The sequence below is a fragment of the Styela clava genome, chromosome 10 (genome assembly GCF_964204865.1).
Source record: "Styela clava chromosome 10, kaStyClav1.hap1.2, whole genome shotgun sequence".
NCBI lineage: Eukaryota > Metazoa > Chordata > Ascidiacea > Stolidobranchia > Styelidae > Styela > Styela clava.
In genome coordinates this window covers 14,336,162-14,358,046 of record NC_135259.1, presented here as the reverse complement: position 1 = coordinate 14,358,046, position 21,885 = coordinate 14,336,162, and the positions used below count along the sequence as shown (strand labels likewise).

General features: G+C 36.7%; 2 protein-coding genes across 3 annotated transcripts in view; both read left to right on the top strand.

Moving 5' to 3' along the window:
- The window catches only part of LOC120338237 (uncharacterized), a 57,155-nt gene that overhangs the window by 28,989 nt on the left and 6,281 nt on the right, over positions 1-21,885 (top strand). The window lies entirely within an intron of this gene.
- Positions 13,723-17,902, top strand: LOC144428321 (uncharacterized). Of its 2 annotated transcripts, none has more exons than XM_078117406.1 (2): positions 13,723-17,493; positions 17,703-17,902. In XM_078117406.1, the coding sequence occupies exon 1, from the start codon at positions 13,899-13,901 to the stop codon at positions 15,168-15,170; it is 1,272 nt and encodes a 423-aa protein (XP_077973532.1). In that variant the 5' UTR covers positions 13,723-13,898; the 3' UTR covers positions 15,171-17,493; positions 17,703-17,902. Both variants share the same exon structure in this region, with proteins under 2 accessions (XP_077973532.1, XP_077973533.1).

The window sequence follows — 21,885 nt, the reverse complement described above, 5'->3', positions numbered from 1 at the left end:
GAGCAGATGATGGACCGAGTGTTGGGCGTTATAATCGGGAAAGGTTGTTCAAATTGATTGGATGATGTTTTAGCTCACAGATCATGGATGCCAGGCGTTTTGTCGATTAGTTACCTACCTTGAATACGAAATTTCTTCCGAAGGAGTTCGCTGTGATTATCATCACAATGTAGCAGCAATAGTCGAATGAGAAACGCTTCAAGGAGTATCACATGTTAGAAGTTTCTCAGGAACTGCCAACTATTATGGCGTTTCGTGCCTGGTTATGCCACCACAGCATCGCCTTTGGTTCGTTTGACTCGAAAGAACGGGGGATATGAGTGAACTGACGACTGCCAGAAAGCATTTAGAATCATTAGGCGTCTTTTGACGTCCGTTCTTATTCTGGCTTTTCCGTTGGTTCAAGGGGGGTTTATTAGGGACACCGACGCGAAAGGCACTGGGACGGGTGCTGTATTATCACAACTGCAAAGGGGAAAAAACATGTTACATGTTTCTGCAGTTGTTGCCTGGCAGAGCCGTTCTCATTATAAACATTATAAACCGCAGCCACAGGACTTTGAGCATGAATCTCTAAAGACTAAGCGTTATCTATCTCAATGAGCATTGGCATTGAGCCGAGAAATTTTTCAGCATTTACACAGTGCCCGTACCCCCTGAAGGGTCATTTAGGGTCTATCAGAACATTTAAAATTGTTTGTGCTTGTTTCTATTGGCCTGGTTTTAAAAGAGATATTTTGCTCTGGTGTCGATTTTGCAAACCTTGTGCTGCGGCTAAGATGACGAATGGACGCAAACAAGGGGATATACGACAACTACTCTGCGGCTCTCCTAAAGAACGTGTCGTTATGATTTCTAGGGACCACTCCCACGTACCAATAATGGGAATGAATACCTTCCTGTGTTACCAAGTGGGTAGAGTGTTATCCACTTTCCAATCAGAATGCAGAGGTTACAGCTTGTGTGCTAGTCCGCCCGTTCTTCGCAAGATTTGGAGTTCCTCGAATTATTCGAGATTTTGAATCTCTGTTGTCCACTGAGATGTGCGAATTGTATGGTATTGTCAAGACGTATACGACGCCATATCTGTGCATGAATTACATGACTACAGTACATGAGAGCACACAATTTACACCTAATCGTCTTTTGTTGGGGACGGAGATTGACCTCCCTATCGACGTTATGTATGGACGCCGACACAGACACCACCACATTTCTGTTATACCGAGTATGTTGAATGATTTAAAGCAGTCACCGAGGAGTCTTTTGTATGGGCCAGAACTTGAATCAAACTGCATTGCGACAAAAGGGAAATATCATGTGGAACCTCATAAGTTTGAAGGGGAATACATTGTATGGTATTACTATCCACTCAAAAAGAAGCTGGTTTTTCCTTGGCAGGGTCCTTTCACAGTCCGAAGATTTCTCTCAAATCACACCCATGAGATACAACGGAATCCAGGCGTTGAGACGCGTACGAGTTTCTCGATCCAGAAGAACAAACTTTACGCAGCAGTTGACAGTGTCTCATTTCAATTCTCTTCCTAAAAATAACACTAGGGTTTATTTTCGGGGTAGGTCTTTATTACGGCCGCTGTTCACGATGCTACGAGTCTTACAGCAGTACAGTCTTATCTTATTCAATTCTTTTGTCACAGACTCGCAGTCGTATGTTCCGCCGTGTATAACCGTCGTTTAACTCACTCCTGCACTCACTGAAACCTGGATACCCCAAGAAACTGTCCAACACAATGTTTTGATGTTACTTCCAAATCGTGTTCAAAAATGACAGAATGAAATAGATGTTATGAAGCGTTCCAAAATAGTGTCTCAATGAACTGATGAAGTGTGCAATTAAAATAAGAGTTTAACTTATAACCAAAACACAACAGTAATGATCTAAAAATACCCGAGACATTGGCATGATATATACATTATACCGGTACTTGATTACATGTTAAAGAAAGCAGAATAACTTATGAATAAAGAGCAGACAATAACTTGTCCAGACAGTGGTTACCGTACTTATTGTAAAATACTAACGTGCATTTCAGCATTTGCAATGAAATTTATAAATAAATCAAGTAGCAACACCCAGCGAGATGTGCAAACTGAATTCCTAAATTTCTTAACACAAAATATGACTTACCCATTTTTCGGCAAATAATATTACAAACAAGCAGATATTTCCATTTAATATTTAAACAATCTTAATGCATGAATAAAGATGAATATATTAGACAAATCAGAGAAGCACAAAACCCTGTCAGTCTGTTCAACAGAATCCTGAAAATGGCGCAACCACGAGACAAACTTGCGCAACAAGCTAAAGTACCACAACGAGGCGACAAAGGGCAATAAATAAAATGACGGCTAAGCCATCATTTACAGTCTTATTTTCGGGGGAAAACACTGTTTGTTGATTTTCATATTGCGAGTGATCGCCAATTGTGTCACAAACTACGTCTGGTGGGGAGATAATACCTTGGTACGAGTTTCTCGATCTAGAAGAACAATTACGAATGTCTAAGCGGGAGCGTAGACAACTTGCATATTTTAAAGAATTTGTGTAAATAATTTTGTTGTAATTGAAGTGTACTCGTGTTTCATATTTTTTAATTGAAATGAAAACATTCTTTCATAATGTTCCATATAGAAGAGTGGGGTAAAGTGACGACCCTTTTATTTTTTTTTGAATGCTATTATTTGATATTACTGCTATATGTTGCATTTTAACGCTCGGGACACTGATTGCACGGGACACGTCATGGATTTGATATATCTTGAAGCTAAGGAAACCAGCATCCGCCTTGTGTTTTGGTGTAGTTTTTGAAGGATTTTGTTAGCATGGACAATTGAAAAGAGGAACTGAGTATGTGAGCAATCCTGATCACATTCCCATTCTAGTTTTTGTTGCAACCTTATCACCATAAAGTTTATTCAATTTTGGGCATTGGTGCAATTGCAGGGCTAAATTCGTATACTAAATATAGTCCATTGAGTTGGGAATTTACCATTTGATGCTTTTAAATTAATTTTGAAATTCAAATATGTAAGCATTACCTAATTGAATGATTATTTTGAGAATTATGTGTGAATTCAATTCAGCACTTGTTGACTTGCAGGTTACTCTCTTAAATCAATTTGGATTTGTGCCAGGGTGCTGAGCATAGAATACCCAGCCTAATTTGACTTAGTAGTATGAAATTGTTTACTACATTTCCCAGTTCATTTTAGATTGATCAATTAACAGCAAGTTTACAATGTAGGCTTTGCTCTATTAAATGGTCAAGTTCATGTAGGTACAGCAATAACTGGAGGCAATCCTGTAATCAGCCAATATTAGCTTGGATAATATCATTTTATCAGAGCAATACCCATACTGACAGTTGTGATACAGTACTACCGTGTTTCCCCCAAAATAAGACAGTGTCTTATTTCAATTCTCTTCCTAATAACACTAGGGCTTATTTTCGGGGAAACACGGTATATATATGTTGGTTTCCATATTGCGAGTGATTGCCAATTGTATCACATACTACGTGACTGGAGTTTAGTCTAATAATGTTTAAAAATATTTCATATATTATTGTAGTCTATTGCCGTCTGTTACACCCCAGAATACTTCTTATCTTCCATGGTTGGGCATGGTTTTTCAACGGATGTTCTGTCATATCCTTCTCTAGGATTAAACTCCTTTGAATGTCATTGACTCGGAATTATTATAGAGTATTGCTGTCACATGTTTTATTGTGGTACTACTGCATTTTTTTCATCCAACTCCGATAGGTGTATGTACAAATTTCTTTCGCGTGACTGAGTCGAAGATTCTTTCGGGTCGAAATATCTTTTTTGCTTATTTTGTGTATGTTATAACGCACTAAAAGTTTTTCCTTGTGCTTTCGAAAGTGTGTTTTATTTTAGGATGCATCATCATTCAACAAAGGATATACAAATATATGGTTCCATTTTAAAAATATGTATTTTGCCCTCATTTAAAAGTTTGAAGTCAATATTTTATTTGTCGCCATAAAACGGATAAAAGTTCATCAATTCCGAGGCAAAGTGTTCTTTATTTATAGCGTAATTTTTACTTTAAGAGCTGCAAAACATTTTAAAGTATATAGTGATTATAAAATAATTAAACGTGTAAGTAATTCATGATTTCTAGAAATTTATTGCACGATCCGAAGTTCTTAGCCACTTGCAGAATGCAAAACAGCTAGCGACAAAAGCGCTTCTTAAGCATAACACTAGAGTCTCTTTTTTTATTATAATGGATCAGGATAACATTACCTGAATCCAGCCCAATGCCCGGTAATGCCGGCGGAGATATAAGACTCATTCTCCTTTACAGAAAAGGGATCATGTATACCAAATTGATTTGGTATTCTGCCTTACATCATATCCACCATTTAAGATGGAATTGCTTATATTTTTTAAAAAATCACCAAATTTTGAAAGGAATAAATATGTCGGCCGATCAAAACCGTACATAGACAGTTGTCAAAACTATTCGATGTCCATACAAGCGACTTATGTCGGACCAGGCACAAAACTCTAATACAGTGATACTTACGTATCGGGCAGTACTAAGATGAAATTCACTTACTATTTGTGGTGAGATAGATTGACGAGTAAAGTCCAGGTCGCGCATCCTGCATTTCAGCCACATAATGTCGTTCATTTTGCATTTCATCCATCTAAGTTCAACACCTCTTCCCATTTTTTGGATGGATTGTACATATCTGTCGGACCATATTGAACTCTGAACATGAAAATCCAGTTTTTGAATTTTGAAAGTATTGAAGATATATCTTTTTGGTCCATGTATCTGTTGTGCCTATCCAAGTTATGTTTGAGTGTGATGGTTTCCAACTTGAGTATACTGTACATTCTCAGGATTGCTAAATCGTTTACACCTGCATACGAATTGTCAAAGATTGATTGTGGGGGTACATCTACGTTTTTAACGCTGATCTTTCCAGAGTTTGCTTGAGTTCTTCCGTGAATTTCAGAATATTTTGAGCATTTAAAGAATATGTGTTTTGTTGTGTCTTCGTGGTTCGTACAAAGTTTACAATCCAGCCTCATTGGACAATAATTTCCATCACGACAAAGATCATACGTTTTTAATTTGAATCTGTTATATAAGACAGTGAGTCTGCCTCTCCAGAATAACATCCTCGGTTTGGTGCGATTGGGAATTTGCCTAATTTTTGTGCAATTTTTCGCCCATGTAAGTTTAGTTGACCCACGGCCAAAGTAGACTCCAAGTATTTTTATATTTTGTTTCCCCCAAATCTTGCATATGGTGTTGACTTTGATAAGATTTTGGTTGAATGTGTGGTACATGAGATCTCAATTTTTTTCGGATACACTTTGTGTCCCGTAGCCTTTGAGTATCTCTCCAGATCTTTAAAAATGTGCTTTAGTGAAAATAGGAATAGTCTTTCGCAGCAGCCGTCACGCTCCGATGGTTTGAATGAAGGTAGGTAATTGTGTTAGTCGATAGTTTGACTGAATACCTTTCTATATTCTGCCAAACCGACTTGCAACATACACCTCCTGAGACTGACACGAAGAGAGACTTGAAGTATTACAATTACGAATTTTTTTTAAATGAAACTCAAACTGTATTTAGCGGTGGAATTTTTCTCCCGCAAATAGGAGTGAATAATTTTAACGTATTATTTGATAAATTTGTAAACAAAGTTCAATATTCAATACACTATCACGCCGCACTGAAAAAATTAAGTAGGAAAGAGCGTCTGTTGACTCAGAAGTCCTGGATCACGCCTAGTATGTTCCGTTCTGCTAAAATGCGAAATAAAATGCATAAATCCTTGTTCTTAAATAGCACTGAAGTTGAAAAGAAAAAGTATTTCAATAATCTAGTCTAGTCTATGTCATATTAAAATTAGGGCTAAAGATGATTACTATGCTACATGCTTTGACAAACATAAGAAATACACAAAAAAAGACCTTGAGTAACATTAACTCTATTATTATTCAGAGAAGTAAGAAATCTTGTTCAAACTCTTTACACGATGAGACCTAGAATAAATAAATTCAAGATCCAGATGACATTTGCAAGCTTTTTTTTTTAATTCACCTAACAAATCTACTATGTTCTTGGAGGATACCATCCCTCTTGAAATTGAAATAGTTATTAATGCTATTAATGCTTAAGGCTGAGGGGCATGACTATATATCTAACTATATACTTGAACTGTTAATCCAATTTAATGTAGATTTTTCAATGCCTCCCTATCTATAGTCATTTAAAAATTGCCAGAGTGGTGCCTGTGTATGACTCTGGTAACAAGGGTGAAGTGTCAAATTTTCGTCCCATCTCAATTTATTCCTACCTTTCGATTTTTTTTTGAAAAACTATTACTAAAAAGATTAAATTCCCTTTTAGAAAAAAATCCAATTTTAACTAAAGATCAGTTTGGTTTTCGAAATGAACACTGCACATTATATACAATACTTGACATTGCTAGTAAGTCTTATAGATGTGGGTGCCCGGAAAAACCGAAGTCATACGACGAAAACGGCGGAAGCACCAAATCAAAAACATAATTCAAAAAGGCGGCCCAAGCAGCGTCAACGCAAAAAGAATTCTCTTCCAACAACGCACTGCGTTGACGCAATGCGTTAACCCAGCAACGCACGATTAAGTTAAAAAACAAGGTTTGAAGGTGAGTCAACGCAATAGTGTGAACATATGTGAACAGGCCCTAAATCTGGTATCAAGGATAAAGTGTCGCCGCATCTCTATGCCCGATTCTTTTTGAAAAACTACTACTGAAAAGATTAAATTCCTTTTTAGAATTTTAAATAAAGATCAGTTTGGTTTTCGAAATGGACAGTGCTTATCATATGCAATCCTCGACATTGTTAGTAAATATTATAATATTATAGATTGAAGGTTCGGTAGGATGCATTCAATTTTTGGATTCAAAAAAGCTTTTGATACGGTGGATGATAACATTCTGATTAGTAAGTTGAAACATTATGTTGTTTCTAGAGTTGTAAACAAGTTGTTTCTAGTTACTTAGAAGGTAGATGTCAGTTTCTATGTTTGGCCGGTTCCGAATCTCGGAAATAAAGTGTGTCTGTGGGGATCCCTCAAGTCTCAGGTTTGGGACCTGTACTCTTATCCATATCAATGATATGGTTAATGCCACCAGTGCCTTAATAAATCTTTTTCTGAAAAATCTGGCAGACTTGGAGCGAATAGTTAACAAAAATCATGTTATTTAACTGTAGCAAAACATCAAACACTTCTTCATCTCAAACCTTATTCTGAATGACTCCGTAGTGACTATCTGTAACTCTGTTAAATATCTTGTTGTAACACTAGACAATAAGATAAATTGGCAAATGCATATTGACCAACTAGCAAGCAAGTTGTCTAGACTCTAGAGCAGAGGTGACGAACCTGCGGCCCGCGGGTCGCATGCGGCCTGTCAAAGAATTTTGTGCGGCCCGCCAAAGAATTTTGTGCGGCCCTCGAAGCGTTCAGACGATTCAGTGTATGTTTGGCTTGAAGTCATAAACCTTCAGAGACTGTACATATAAAATGGGAGCACCAGTATTACCTATATTACTGACAACGACATCTTGTTTTGTTGGATCAACAATGTATCAAAATAACCAATGTCTTAGTCTAGTTACGTTGGCTTATCGACAAACGCATAGGGATTAGGGGAGGAGGGGTAACCTCATTTTGCGAAAATCTAATGTTTCGGCGCACGTTACACGGGACATCTGAAAGTGATAAATAGTTTATAACGTCAGCTCAATGATTAAAATAATGGGAGATCTTGAATAAATGCCTACATTTTAAAAATCAGTTAATCGTAACAGGATGGATTCGTTTATATAACTTCTGTATCCGGAGGCTTGCGAAATACGGCTCTTTTGTACGAAGCCCTCGCCACTAATGTGAAATTTGTTGACGACAAATCAGAGTCTATTTAAAATGTTTTGCTTTATATTAATTCAATCGTGTGTTAATGTAACCTGCGGTTGCGTCGACAAAATATAAACATTACTATGAAATATCACGACCATATACAAAGTGTTTCAGACAGCCCGATTATATTTAGTTTTGATTCGTATTTTTGCGATGCTGGGAATTATAAAAATTTGATGTGTTCTTGCAACACTGACTCCGCTTTATCATAATACTACCACCCAATAATATTTGCGAGATATCAACGTTAGAAAAATCCCTATGAAACCGCCTCGCATTTGTTTTCGTTTGTTTCACACTTGACTGATTTTGTGATTTGCGTATTCTGCGATTGCAACATAACCTCACACATTGATGTTGCCATGTTTCTAGTATTGTTTTGTAATTATTTCTAGGTTTGTATTGGGCATATTTAATGCTGCTCAAGTAGGGCTTAGTACTAGTGTAATTTTTGATATTTTTCTGATGACAACCTACCCCGATTTGCAGACTGTTAACAAATTAGAACATAGAATTATGCTAATTTGTCCTGTGTTGCTAGGCCAGCTCTCTTTGTGCTGTTGCTTATTTCTGGCAACGCTCGTTCTTTCGCTCGCTGCTTTCTGGGCGGGAATGTTGGCAGTGATTATCTGCTCTCCAGTTTTGTTAGATTTTTAGTTGTTTAAGGTCTCAAGGAACCGGGTTTTTAAGTCATATATTTAGTAAAAGTTACCTTTGAATCTTTCCCAGCTCTATTCGCGTTTAGATGTTCGTTATTCTCAGTAGGCTAGGAAAACAGTTGCAAGTAGTTATTTCATGATATTTTGTGTGTTTATTTGTTAGATCTGATCAAATATAGAGCTAGTTAAAATAATAGTTCCAGTCAAATAATCGGTTGTTCTTTGAGTTGAAGGCTACATCGTCAAGTAAGTCTTTGATTTATCGTATTTTATGCTTTATTTAGTGATATGAAACTGCAATTTTAAGGTAAACAATTGTGCTGTATTTTTGGCTTTTTCGATTAATTTGTGATTCTAAATTGATAAATATTGTGTTTTTTAAGTGCTAATTAGTTAGATGTTTGGTAAGTTTTATTGTGTGACATATTTTGAGACTGTTTTTCATTTCTGTTTAGAAAACCGTACAAATTGACAACTGTATACTGATTCGTACTTTCAACTGTAATTGAATTTCAATCGTATGTACACTGCATTTTAAACGTACCTTTTTCGTGACAACAAGAAATTTCAAAAGGCGATTTGTACGCGTATTTTTATTGTGGAGTCTCGAAACGATTCAGAGAGCAACCGTCCGTTAACGCGTGTTGGCGCTAGATAGCGACTCCGATTTGGCGCCTACATAAGTTTTTTGACGTTTGCACAAAAGCTGAAAGGAAAATTGGACATTAATTCTGAAGTTGCCTGGTTGAAGTTAAATAAAAATGGCAACGGCTGATGCTCACTTAAATGTCAAGGACAATGAAGATGATTCAACAACAAATGACGGTTCTGCAAAATCAGACGTTCATGAAACAACAATAATTGCAATGTCAGTTGAAACACAACCTAAATCAAGTCTTGCATTGGCAAGTGAAAATGTTGTGAGTGATCATTCTAGTGGTGTGAGTAAAGACTTGTTCCTAAGAATACCTGATGTGGATTCAGTTTCTCACCTAAGTTCGCGAAAGAGCACTAATAAAGAGAGGTCTGTAGCATCTTGTGTTGCTGAAGAAATGTCAACAAACACACATGTAATGACCACAAGATCAAAAGTGAAACAAAAGAAATCAACTGTTTTAACTCGGGATTGTTTGTCAAGAAATTCAAATAGACGAAGCTTGAAAACGTTTCGTAGGGGTCTTACTACTTACTGAATACAGCGCGAAACACCGCAAAGAGCGCAAAACAGCGCAAAAGAGCGCGAAACAGCGCAAAATAGCGCAAAACAGCGCAAAAGAGAGGAAAACAGCGCGGAACAGAAGGAAACCAGCGCAAAACAGAGGGAAACAGCGCAAAACAGGAGACGCAGTCATTACCACCTCCTGCCACGAAAGAACCACGGCGCCTCTCGCCATGGTTTTATGGCGCTATTTCCGGCATATTTACAAGGTTATGTACCGGATTATAGGTCATCATGCGAAATTTTATCTACCTTTTTGGTGCTCCAGAAGTATGTGCAGCAATATGTCGCACAACCTGAATCCGCTACACACACACACACACTATTTTCAGGTTGTGCGCCATCTTGGTGCACATACTTCTGGAGGTCCCATTTTACCTAACCCTAAAGCCAACCATATCCATATGGAAAATGTTCTAAATTATGGTACCCTAAATGTGTCACCAGCAGGGGCAGACCTGCCATTACAGCATTACTGGCTACATACGTTGGTTTGTGTTTTTAATTTGCTGCCGTGGTACTCCAACTCAAAACAAGGTGTCCCGAACTCATTGCAAAATTTTTTTCTGCTTCACACTGTTTCCCTCTGTTTTGCGCTCTTTCGCGCTGTTTTGCGCTGTTTCCACACTGTTTTGCGCTGTTTCCCTCTGTTTCGCGCTGTTTTGCGCTCTTTGCGGTGTTTCGCGCTGTATTCAGTAAGTAGTAAGACCGGTTTCGTAGTGCAAGTTATCGATCAACATCTGTTGTCCAATCACAAAAATCAGCTTTTAGTGAGTCGCAAATAGAAAACATCTATGAAGCACGAAAAATAAGTCAGCAAAGAAAAACTGAGCTAGAGAAACAACAGCTCGGTAACCGGTTGCAACAAGAAAAAGAAATTTGGGAAGAAAATAACCAAATTGAAGACTTGACACTGGAAAAGGAGTGGCAAGAACTCCTGCAACAACAACAAGTTGAGGAGGAAGAATTAAGAAAAGAAAAACAACGTCAAGAAGAAGAATTAAGAAAAGAAAAACAACGTCAAGAGAAAGAATTGAAAAAAGAAAAGCAACGTCAAGAAGAAGAATTGAGGTACGAAAAGCAACGTCAAGAGGAAGAAATTAGAATTGGAAATCAACGTAAGCGAGAAGCATTTATGCGTCGTCGCCAGGAAATACAACAAAAAAGAAAGATCGAAAACGTTACATTCGATCGACGTAAACAAAGAACCCTGCAAGAAATCGAAGACAGAAGTCGACGATAACTGCTGGGATTGGACATGGACTTTAATGAAACTTTAGCAGAAAGTGGGATAATTGTTAATAAATCCCCATCTGCTGTTATTGCTAATGATACTACTAATCAACAATCGACACAAAATTCTGTAACTACACCATCAGAACCTGAACCCGATGTACAAAATGCACCTGTAATGTTACCTGTAACAACTGCACAATTTTCACAACCGCAGTTCACACAAGTCACCAGAACGAATATGTTGAGTACCATGAGTAGGAGGAGGACAATCGTCGGGGAAAATGGTGAGTCGGTTATTCCTGCCTCTGAAATTGAAATTTGCAATCCACAAAATGTTAGTGTGACTATGGGTGGTGATGTTGCAGTTGAGAATGTGTCTCATGTGCCCGAACAAATAATTTGTACTACTGGGTCATTGAATCCCAGAAATGTGTTGAATGTTAGTTCAGGAGTGGCTACTACCTGTTCTTATATGCTGAATGATAGTACCGTAGCTCCCCGGGTGAGTGTGATTGCGTGTACTATGAACAATGTGACTCGAATACCTGAAATGAGTGTGAGTTCACCATTCACCTCACCTATTTCAAATGCTAGTCAGATTCCAATCTATACTGCTCCTAAAGCAAGTTCTGCACCGGTTGTGACTATGTCAAATAATGTCCCTTTGGCAGGTGTGACCCAAATGCCTGTTATGCCTAATCAAGTTTTGTCATACCCTCAAATAATTTATGTACCCCAACCTCAGTTTGGTTTACCACCTTCGGAACCCCCTACTTTTTCTGGAGATGCTGCGGAGTACAGATATTTTTTGGATATATTTGACACTGTAATTGGAAGTAGAGTTCAAAGCCCTAAAGAAAAAATGGTGTATTTGCTTAAATATACAAAGGGTCCTGCTCATGCACTGGTCAAAGGTTGCCAGCATCGTGGATCGGAATGTTATAATGAAGCAATTCAGTTGCTTGATGAAACATATGGACGAAAATATCAAATAGGGGAAGCTTGTATAAATTCAGTTTCCTGTGGTCCTAATTTAAAATTGGCTGATAAAGATGCCCTAACAATGTTTGCCGCAGAGCTGATGTTCTGTATGAATACATTGATAGGAATTGAATATACTAATGTATCCATTATGACAATTGATAAGATGGCCATGAGAATGCCTCATTCTTGGAGGGCAGGGTGGCTGTCTGTAGTTGATGACGTTTTAAATGAAAAGAAGGTGAATTTAACAGTTGAACATTTAGCGAATTATGTTCGAAAACGAACTCGTGAAAACACGAATCTGCCTTCTAATGATTCGAACTCACCTCCAAAGCAATCGAACCCTGTGAAAGGTCTGAAACCCTATAGATCAACATTTGCTACATCAGTTGTTGATAGGCCTGTACGAAAATGCGTTAAATGCAATAAAGATCATTTTTTGAATCAGTGTGTTAAATTTCGTGAATTGAGCTATGAAAATAAAATTGAGTTTGTCAAGAACCGAAAGCTTTGTTTTTCATGCCTCGAACCTGGTCACTGGAGCAAAGACTGTAAGCGGACAAAGCCTTGTAAGGTTGAAGGATGCAAGAGAAGACATACAACGGTTCTTCATCCTCCAGACAAAATCCAAATTAATCATTCTGGGACAAAAGGTGATGAATCTCCTGTTTTGAAAAATTTTGGCTCTCAAACACCTGAAACTGAAACCAAATTCAATGCTTTTGTTAATACATCTAAAAATGAAAAGGTTTTGCTCAATGTGATTCCTGTTAAAGTACGTGTTAATGGTGACAAAAATGCTATTGTGACAAACGCATTTTTTGATAATGGTTCCACTTGCTCATTCATAAGTGAGTCTCTTATGCACAAGTTAAATGTTGATGGTCTCAAGATAAATTTGAATGTTCGTACAATAAATAATGAAACTGAAAGTAAACAAAGTATCATTGTGAAAGGTCTTGAAATTTCGGACTTTGATGAATCTGAATATGTGCCATTGACGCCATTATTTTCAAACGATAAAATTGGTGTTGAGCAATCTGATATTCCCTCTCAAAAGGACGTGGATCAATTTATTGAATTTAAGAATGTTGTTATACCAAATATTAAATCTGAAGTGGGTCTTTTGATTGGCAAGGATAATCCTAAATTGCACAAACCATTGGAAGTTGCCTATGGCCCTCATGACTATTTTGCATCTAAGACTGTTGCTGGATGGATGATTAGTTGTCCACCTAAGAAGAATGACAATCAAGGTAATCCATGTAATTATTTTGTGAAAAATGAAGTGCATCCATTGTGTCAAATGTGCACGGATGTCATTGATTCGGCTAATAATGAAAAGGAAGAAATCTCTCCTCGACAACAAATGTTCCTTGATAGCGTGAGCGAATCTATTAAGTTGAAAGATGACGGACACTATGAAATTGATTTGCCATTTATAAATCCAAATTCGAAATTACCTTCAAATTATTTGCAAGTGAAACAGCGAACCGAATCGCTCAAGCGTCGATTTATTAGGGATCCAAATTTTTATTCCGAATATAAAGATTTTGTGGAAAATATGTTAACTATGGGCTATGCAGAAGAAGTTTCTGATTCTACTGAAAGTGAAGGTCAAATTTGGTATATTAATCATGGCGTTTATCACCCTGAAAAGAAGAAAATTCGTGTAGTATTTGACTGCTCATCTAAATTTCAAGGAATCTGCCTTAACGACGTTCTGTTACAGGGGCCGGACCTGGCCAATAACTTGGTTGGTGTTCTGTCAAGGTTTCGCAAAAATGTGGTTGCTGTACAGGGAGATATTCGCTCAATGTTTTTACAAGTGAAGGTACCCGAAAAACACAGAAATTATCTTAGATTTTTCTGGTGGGAAGACAGCGACATAAATAAACCCATGAAAGAATTTCGCATGACAGCTTATCCATTTGGAACGGTTTGCAGCCCAAGTTGCTGTAATTATGCATTGAAACAAGCTGCCGAAGACAATAAACATGATTTTGATATAAGTGTCATAAATGCAATTAACGATTCATTCTATGTGGATGATTTTTTCGATTCAAGACCAAATGCCGAAAGTGCCGTTTCTCTCGCGAAAAATATTTCTGCTGTCTGCGCAAAAGGCGGATTTGAAGTTTTAAAATGGATCAGTAATGATCGCAATGTTATTGCCGAAATTCCTGAAGATATGAGATCAAAGAATTTGAAAAATTTAAATTTAGCTGTTGACGCTTTACCTCTTGAACATGCTCTAGGTATGATTTGGAGCGTTGATGAAGACATCTTGTGTTTCTCTGTTAATCCTAAAGAGAGACCTTGTAATAGACGTGGCATGTTAAGTGTCGTGAATTCTATTTTTGACCCAATGGGCCTGGTACAGCCAGTGCTTCAGCCTGTGAAGGTTCTAATGCAAATGCTTTGCAGACAGAAGTTCAGTTGGGATGACCCAATACCGCCGGGAGTTGAACAAGAATGGCTAAAATGGCTTTCTGAGTTGCCTAAACTGAAGGAATTTAATGTACCAAGATGTTTTGTACCCGTGGATTACGGTGAAGTTGTAGAAACTCAAATTCATCATTTTTCAGATGCGTCTGAAAAATCATATGGCGCTGTGTCTTATCTCAGGATGTTGAATTCATCTGGACAAATACACTGTGTGTTACTTTGTGGAAAATCTAGGCTAGTACCATTGAAAGGCTCGACAATACCTAGACTCGAACTGTGTGCAGCAACTATTTCTGCGCGCAATGATAAATTTTTCAGAAATGAGCTTAAAATTGAAATTTCTGCATCTTATTTTTGGACAGATAGTACGACGGTGTTACGCTATTTGGCTAATGAGGATAAAGTATTTAAAACTTTTGTTGCTAACAGAGTAAATCTAATCAAGGAAGTTTCTGAAATTAACCAATGGTATTATGTGCCATCTAAATTGAATCCGGCTGATGTTGCCTCCAGAGGTATGTCAGTGGATGCTTTCCTGAATTATCCGGAATGGAAATCTGGTCCAAGTTTTTTATGGAAATGTCATGATGAGTGGCCTGAACAACCTGATTTCTTACATTTTGTGTCTGATGGAAATTAAGAAAGAATTGCCTGAAAAATGTTTTGCTGCTGTGAAAGATCAACCATGTGTTCTTGATGATGTCGTTGCTAAATATTCAAATTGGCATCACTTGAAGAAAATAATTGCTTGGATGTTACGTTACATAAACAAATTAAAGTCAATTGTTGGATCAAACTGCAATTTGAAATCTGGACCTGTTGAATCTTTAACTGTAGAAGAAATGATTCTGGCTGAGGTGGAAATTATAAAGCATGAACAAAGAAAATACTTTTTAAAAGAAATTGATGTTTTGTTCAAAGGAAAACAAATTCCAAAATCAAGCTCTTTATGTAATTTACAACCATTCTTGGAAAACGGACTACTTCGTGTAGGAGGTAGGATTTGAGCAGCAAATGTTGAGTTTAATGCAAAGCATCCAATTATTATCCCAAAAGAAAGTAAAATTGCTTCTTTAATAATAGATTATGTCCACAGAACAACTGGTCATAACGGTCGTGAATATGTGTTAGCTGAAATAAATCAAAAGTATTGGATCGTAAAAGGTAATGCTTTGGTGCGAAGTGTTTTGAGAGGATGTGTTCCTTGCAGGAAGAGACAACGTCCTCCTGAATCTCAATTAATGGCGGACTTACCTGAGAATCACTTGATACCGGATAAACCTCCTTTCACATATGTTGCAGTGGATTGTTTCGGTCCATTCTTGATCAAGCAAGGAAGGAGCGAGGTTAAACGTTATGGTGTGCTTTTTACTTGTTTAGTGTCGCGCGCTGTACATGTGGAAATAGCAAACAGTCTGGACACTAGTGCTTTCATTATGTCTCTTAGAAGATTCATAGCAAGGAGAGGTCAAGTTATTGAGATGCGATCTGATAATGGCACTAACTTCGTCTCTGGTGAACGAGAACTCAGAGATGCGATTAAATCTTGGAACAAAAACCAAATTCATGATTATTTGTTACAGAAAAACATCAAATGGATATTTCAAACGCCTGCTTCATCTCATCATGGTGGTGTGTTTGAGAGACAGATTAGAACTATAAGGAAAATCTTTAATGCTATTTGCTGTGAACAGGTGTTGACAGATGAGAGTTTAAGAACTCTTATGTGCGAATGCGAAAATATTGTGAATGGACGACCGATAACTACGGTATCGAACGATCCTAAAGATTTAACTCCATTAAGTCCAAATAATTTATTACTGATGAAAGAGGAACCAATGCTTCCTCCAGGTGTGTTTGACCCCAAGGACATGTATGCTCGAAAGCGTTGGAAGCAAGTCCAATATCTTGCGGATGTTTCCTGGAAACGTTGGAGAAAGGAATTCCTTCCGCTTCTTCAATGTCGACAAAAATGGAACAAAGTGCAACGAGATCTTCAAAAGGATGACATTGTACTTGTTGTGAATGAGAATCAACCATGAAACACTTGGTTGCTGGGACGAGTCATTGAAACTTACCAGGATAGCAAGGGTAGGGTTCGTTCCGTGGGTGTTCAAACCAAATATTCCATATTCCAACGCCCTGTGACTAAACTTGTACTTCTGCGTGAGTGTGATGAAGTATAATTTGATAACTTTTCAATTTCGTTTTAAAGAATTTCTTTCTGGCATGTTTGTTGAGTGTGTTTGATGTGTTTTGAGTGTGTGGAAATCTTGTAAATTTGTGGATGCAAATTTTAAATTTCCAAGGGGCCGGGATGAAACCTCCTCGCATTTGTTTTCGTTTGTTTCACACTTGACTGATTTTGTGATTTGCGTATTCTGCGATTGCAACATAACTCTAACATATATATTGTTGCCATGTTTCTAGTATTGTTTTGTAATTATTTCTAGGTTTGTATTGGGCATATTTAATGCTGCTCAAGTAGGGCTTAGTACTAGGGTAATTTTTGATATTTTTCTGATGACAACCTACCCCGATTTGCAGACTGTTAACAAATTAGAACATAGAATTATGCTAATTTGTCCTGTGTTGCTAGGCCAGCTCTCTTTGTGCTGTTGCTTATTTCTGGCAACGCTCGTTCTTTCGCTCGCTGCTTTCTGGGCGGGAATGTTGGCAGTGATTATCTGCTCTCCAGTTTTGTTAGATTTTTAGTTGTTTAAGGTCTCAAGGAACCGGGTTTTTAAGTCATATATTTAGTAAAAGTTACCTTTGAATCTTTCCCAGCTCTATTCGCGTTTAGATGTTCGTTATTCTCAGTAGGCTAGGAAAACAGTTGCAAGTAGTTATTTCATGATATTTTGTGTGTTTATTTGTTAGATCTGATCAAATATAGAGCTAGTTAAAATAATAGTTCCAGTCAAATAATTGGTTGTTCTTTGAGTTGAAGGCTACATCGTCAAGTAAGTCTTTGATTTATCGTATTTTATGCTTTATTCAGTGATATGAAACTGCAATTTTAAGGTAAACAATTGTGCTGTATTTTTGGCTTTTTCGATTAATTTGTGATTCTAAATTAATAAATATTGTGTTTTTTAAGTGCTAATTAGTCAGATGTTTGGTAAGTTTTATTGTGTGACATATTTTGAGCCTGTTTTTCATTTCTGTTTAGAAAACCGTACAAATTGACAACTGTATACTGATTCGTACTTTCAACTGTAATTGAATTTCAATCGTACGTACACTGCATTTTAAACGTACCTTTTTCGTGACAACAAGAAATTTCAAAAGGCGATTTGTACGCGTATTTTTATTGTGGAGTCTCGAAACGATTCAGAGAGCAACCGTCCGTTAACGCGTGTTGGCGCTAGATAGCGACTCTGATTTGGCGCCTACACCCTAGGTCTGCGATAGATTATTAAACTCTATAATTTACTAGTACAATATAAATTTACCTCGGTAGTCGACGGTAAAAATACCTCGGTAGTCGACAAAAACATTCGAGTCAAGAATGCTTCGTTTTTTGAACGGAAATTCGAATCTCCAACAGCCGAGCGGAGCGCGCGGTCGAGTGAGATGACAGGTTAAAACCAGGTCAAGACTGACAGACGAAAATCTTGGTATGCAGTTTAGAGATTTCAAATCGTCATTTCGTTCTAATATAAAGCGCTTAGTAAAGCAAAAAACTTTTCGAAAATTTCACTAAGCAAAACCTGAATTGAATGTTCTATTTTTATTTTATACTGCAATATATCATTAGATAACTTCATCCTTATAGATGCTGTTGTTCGTTCTTGTTGATGAAAATTAATAGGCATCATACTATATATGACTAAAAAGTTGTGCAGCCCGCTTACTCAGCGGTGACTGATAAAATGGCCCGCAAGAGCAAATGGGTTCGTCACCCCTGCTCTAGAGCTATTGGTGTAATGACTAAACTAAGCCAATTCGTGCCAACAAGTATATTATGGACTCTTCATTTTGCATTATTTTACTCCCATCTACAATATAGAATTGTGGCATGTGGCTCGAAATGCAAGTCCGATCTCAAAACAATTTCTATTCTTCAAAACCGTGCCCTGGGATCGATGACTGGCTCTCGTACTCGACAGAGATTGGAACCAATTTTCAAAAAAGAGAACATATTTAAAAGTGAGGATGTGTATGAATTTGAAGTGGCCAGAGTCATGTTCCAGTTCTAATTCGGTATGCTGCCCATTGATTTTAACAATTACTTCACAAGTTGTAGCAATGTTTATGGTTATAACACCCGTTCAGCTGGCAGAAGCCCCCTATTTTGTTAGAACAAACTCTAGCCTGGGTGCAGAAATCAAAAAAATTCGATGGCCCAAACATATGGAATGATATACCAAATAAGATCAAAGATCTTCATATAATAGTTTCAAGAGTGAATTCATAAGCCATCTCATTGACGAGTACTTTGTGACATCATCTGCTGCTGAACTCAGCATTTATGGTGTCGCTGACACGATGACTTGATTGTCTTTCGTGGCTCCTCGTCAATTGCAGTCGAAGCATTGTGTGTCTGTTTCATTTTATTTTGACTTGATTTATTATTGTTTGTGTTTACAATAATTCATGCACGACTAAAATTATTATCTGAATCTACTGAGGGTAGGATTATAGCATATATATTGAGAAAACTCTGTTTGATTTTATTCTCAGATTTCCACGATACACAGAATATAAATCTTATAACATTTATCCCTACTAGCTTTGAATGGTATTCATCGTCTTCTCTCTCCCTATAGAAAGATATCGGAGTCGTATTTATACGTTGATCATAAATCCAATTAAATGCTGTAAACGTGAGCTCGTGATTTACATTATAAACAGAAATTCCTATTATCTCAACAAGGGTAATTAGGTACATCGTACGGATGGGAACTTAGATATAATTATTTCAATCAGTGACAAAGGTCTTGAGAATATAAATTTTAATTTGATAATGACTGGATGGAACCTGTTATGTTCTTAAACCTGGTGTAATTTGATTCCTACGAAAGTCTTTGTTCGAATTTTGGGGAAAATTAACTTTGTTTTCATATTTTTAACATGAAATGGGGTACATTTGGGGGTTAGTTGCTATAGGATTACGTCCAAGTTTTATGATACTTCCTGTATCCTGATTTGTAAAAAGTGCTATTTTGTTCTTTGCTAGAATTGCTTCTCATTTGAGAGGGTGACTCCTCACTCTTTCAAATGATAGTTTAGGAATCTAAAGTTATATGAGATCACCATTCACCAGTTGCTTATTTGCCATTATTGCCTCCTTTTTCATAGGCCAACTCCTTTCTGTTTGTCAAAGTTGCTTCTTATTTGTGAAGCTTACTCCTCGCTGCTTCGAATAATATTCATCTTTCTAAAATGATATTTATAATTGAACACCATTTGCTTTATTTGCAAAAACTGCTCTCCATTTGAGAGGCTGACGTCTCGCTACTTAGAATAATTGCTAGATATCTAAATAATTATATGAGACTTACTTGTGTATTTGGAAAAACAGCCTTTTATTTGTGAAGCTGAACCCTTGCTGATTTAAACAATAGTTTATTCATCCAAATCAATATATCGAGGACTATTTGTGTATTTACAAAAACTCCCTTTTATTTGCGAGGCTGAACTCTCAAATAATATTTAAATAACAATTTATTAATCCATATTTATACATTGAGGACGATTTGTGTACCGCAAAATATTCCCTTTATTATTTATAATAGGCTGACTCCTCGCTGCTTCAAATGATGTTTATTTATCCAAATTTCCAGATATATTTGAGGCCTATTTGTATAATTGCAAAAACTGCCTTTTATATTTGAGTATTAGTGGTTCAATTGCCAAAATTGTTTTCTATTTGTGAGGCTCCACGTTTTAAATAATATTTTATGTATCGGAGTGTGTATTAGTTCCACATTTGCCCAAACTGTTTCCTTTGACAAATAAGTCCCATTCGTTAAAGGTCTATTGTATCAATTTGTACATGCAACTTAATCCAACTCTCATTCTTGCTTACATAAATTTTTCAAAAATGTAACCATGACGAATGATTGTAATCTATAACCTGGCCTCTTCATAAATTATTCTCCCTATTCAAAATGAATAATATCTCTTTAAATAAAAGATAGTAATAAATTACAGTGTTTGTTGGCTGCATCATATGACATTTCATTTGTTAGTTTTATAACTTCTTCTATGTCACTGTTTGTATATCAACATATGCATTTGCTTAAATACATGTTACCATTCTAAAAGTTGCCTAGGCAAATTTTTCTTTCTTTGTCTTTGTTTTGTTTTTCTCTTCAAATTTTGTTTCAAGACCCATTTCTTCCGACCACTTGACCACTCCTAATATTTTACTGTTGGCTTATCACCCCAAAATTGCAGGGAGCTGACTTCGATGTTTTTGTATTTTTATTTTTTATTGTTGTTGGCAGTTTTGTTCTGGTTGACAAAATAAAATCTCTCCTTCTCTCTCAGAAAGTCTCATCTCCGAATTTTTTTTTCTCATGCAGTATAAATAACACAGTGACACATAAATATTGAAATATTAATTGAAATAAGTTGAGAGTTAAATGACGAAGGAAATGATACAGGATGAAAATCAGATATGTATTGCCAACATTTAATAATCTCATACCTATTCTACATGTACTCTTCAAATGTTGACTGGAACGACAAAGAAAATAAATTGACTACAAGTCCTTCAATAAATATCTTTTTTAACGAGTCGTATGTTGTTCTTATGTGTGATCCTAATTCAAGATATAAAATTTTGATGTAAGCTAAAATTGGAGCGCTGACAAGAGCACTGTATTGAAAAGAAACATAATATAATAAGTCTAAAATTGGTTAATTTGATCCAATGTCGTATGTTATGATAATTGTGATACGAGCCCCATTCATTACATGTGTTATATGCATTTTAAGAACATTTTGTGATTCTCACCAATAATAATATTCTTCTAAAAAACGGCTAAAAATATATAATCACTTAAACTTGGTCGTATTCTGGTGGTAGTCGATCTAATTTCGCCCAAATCCCTTTCTGGTGAAATCGATCATTCTGACCTCTTGACTTTAAACCAATCGCATATTTCCAATCGTAATCATTTACTACGGCAATATTTAATTTTTTATCAAACATAAAATAAACGCAATATTTCTCATTCAAGGCAAGGGATTTAGCTTCCAACACTGCAAATATGGTTGGGAGCTGACAATCGCCAATGGATGGGACGAACGTGAGCACGAGGACCCTCAAATGGCAACGATAAATAAAGAAAGATGGACAACATATTTGGGGTCAATTATTATAATTCAATGTTTGGCCATAG

Bases quoted from the DNA above. Each gene is read 5' to 3' on its own strand.
- LOC144428321 (XM_078117406.1), top strand. From the start codon at position 13,899: ATGTTTTTACAAGTGAAGGTACCCGAAAAACACAGAAATTATCTTAGA.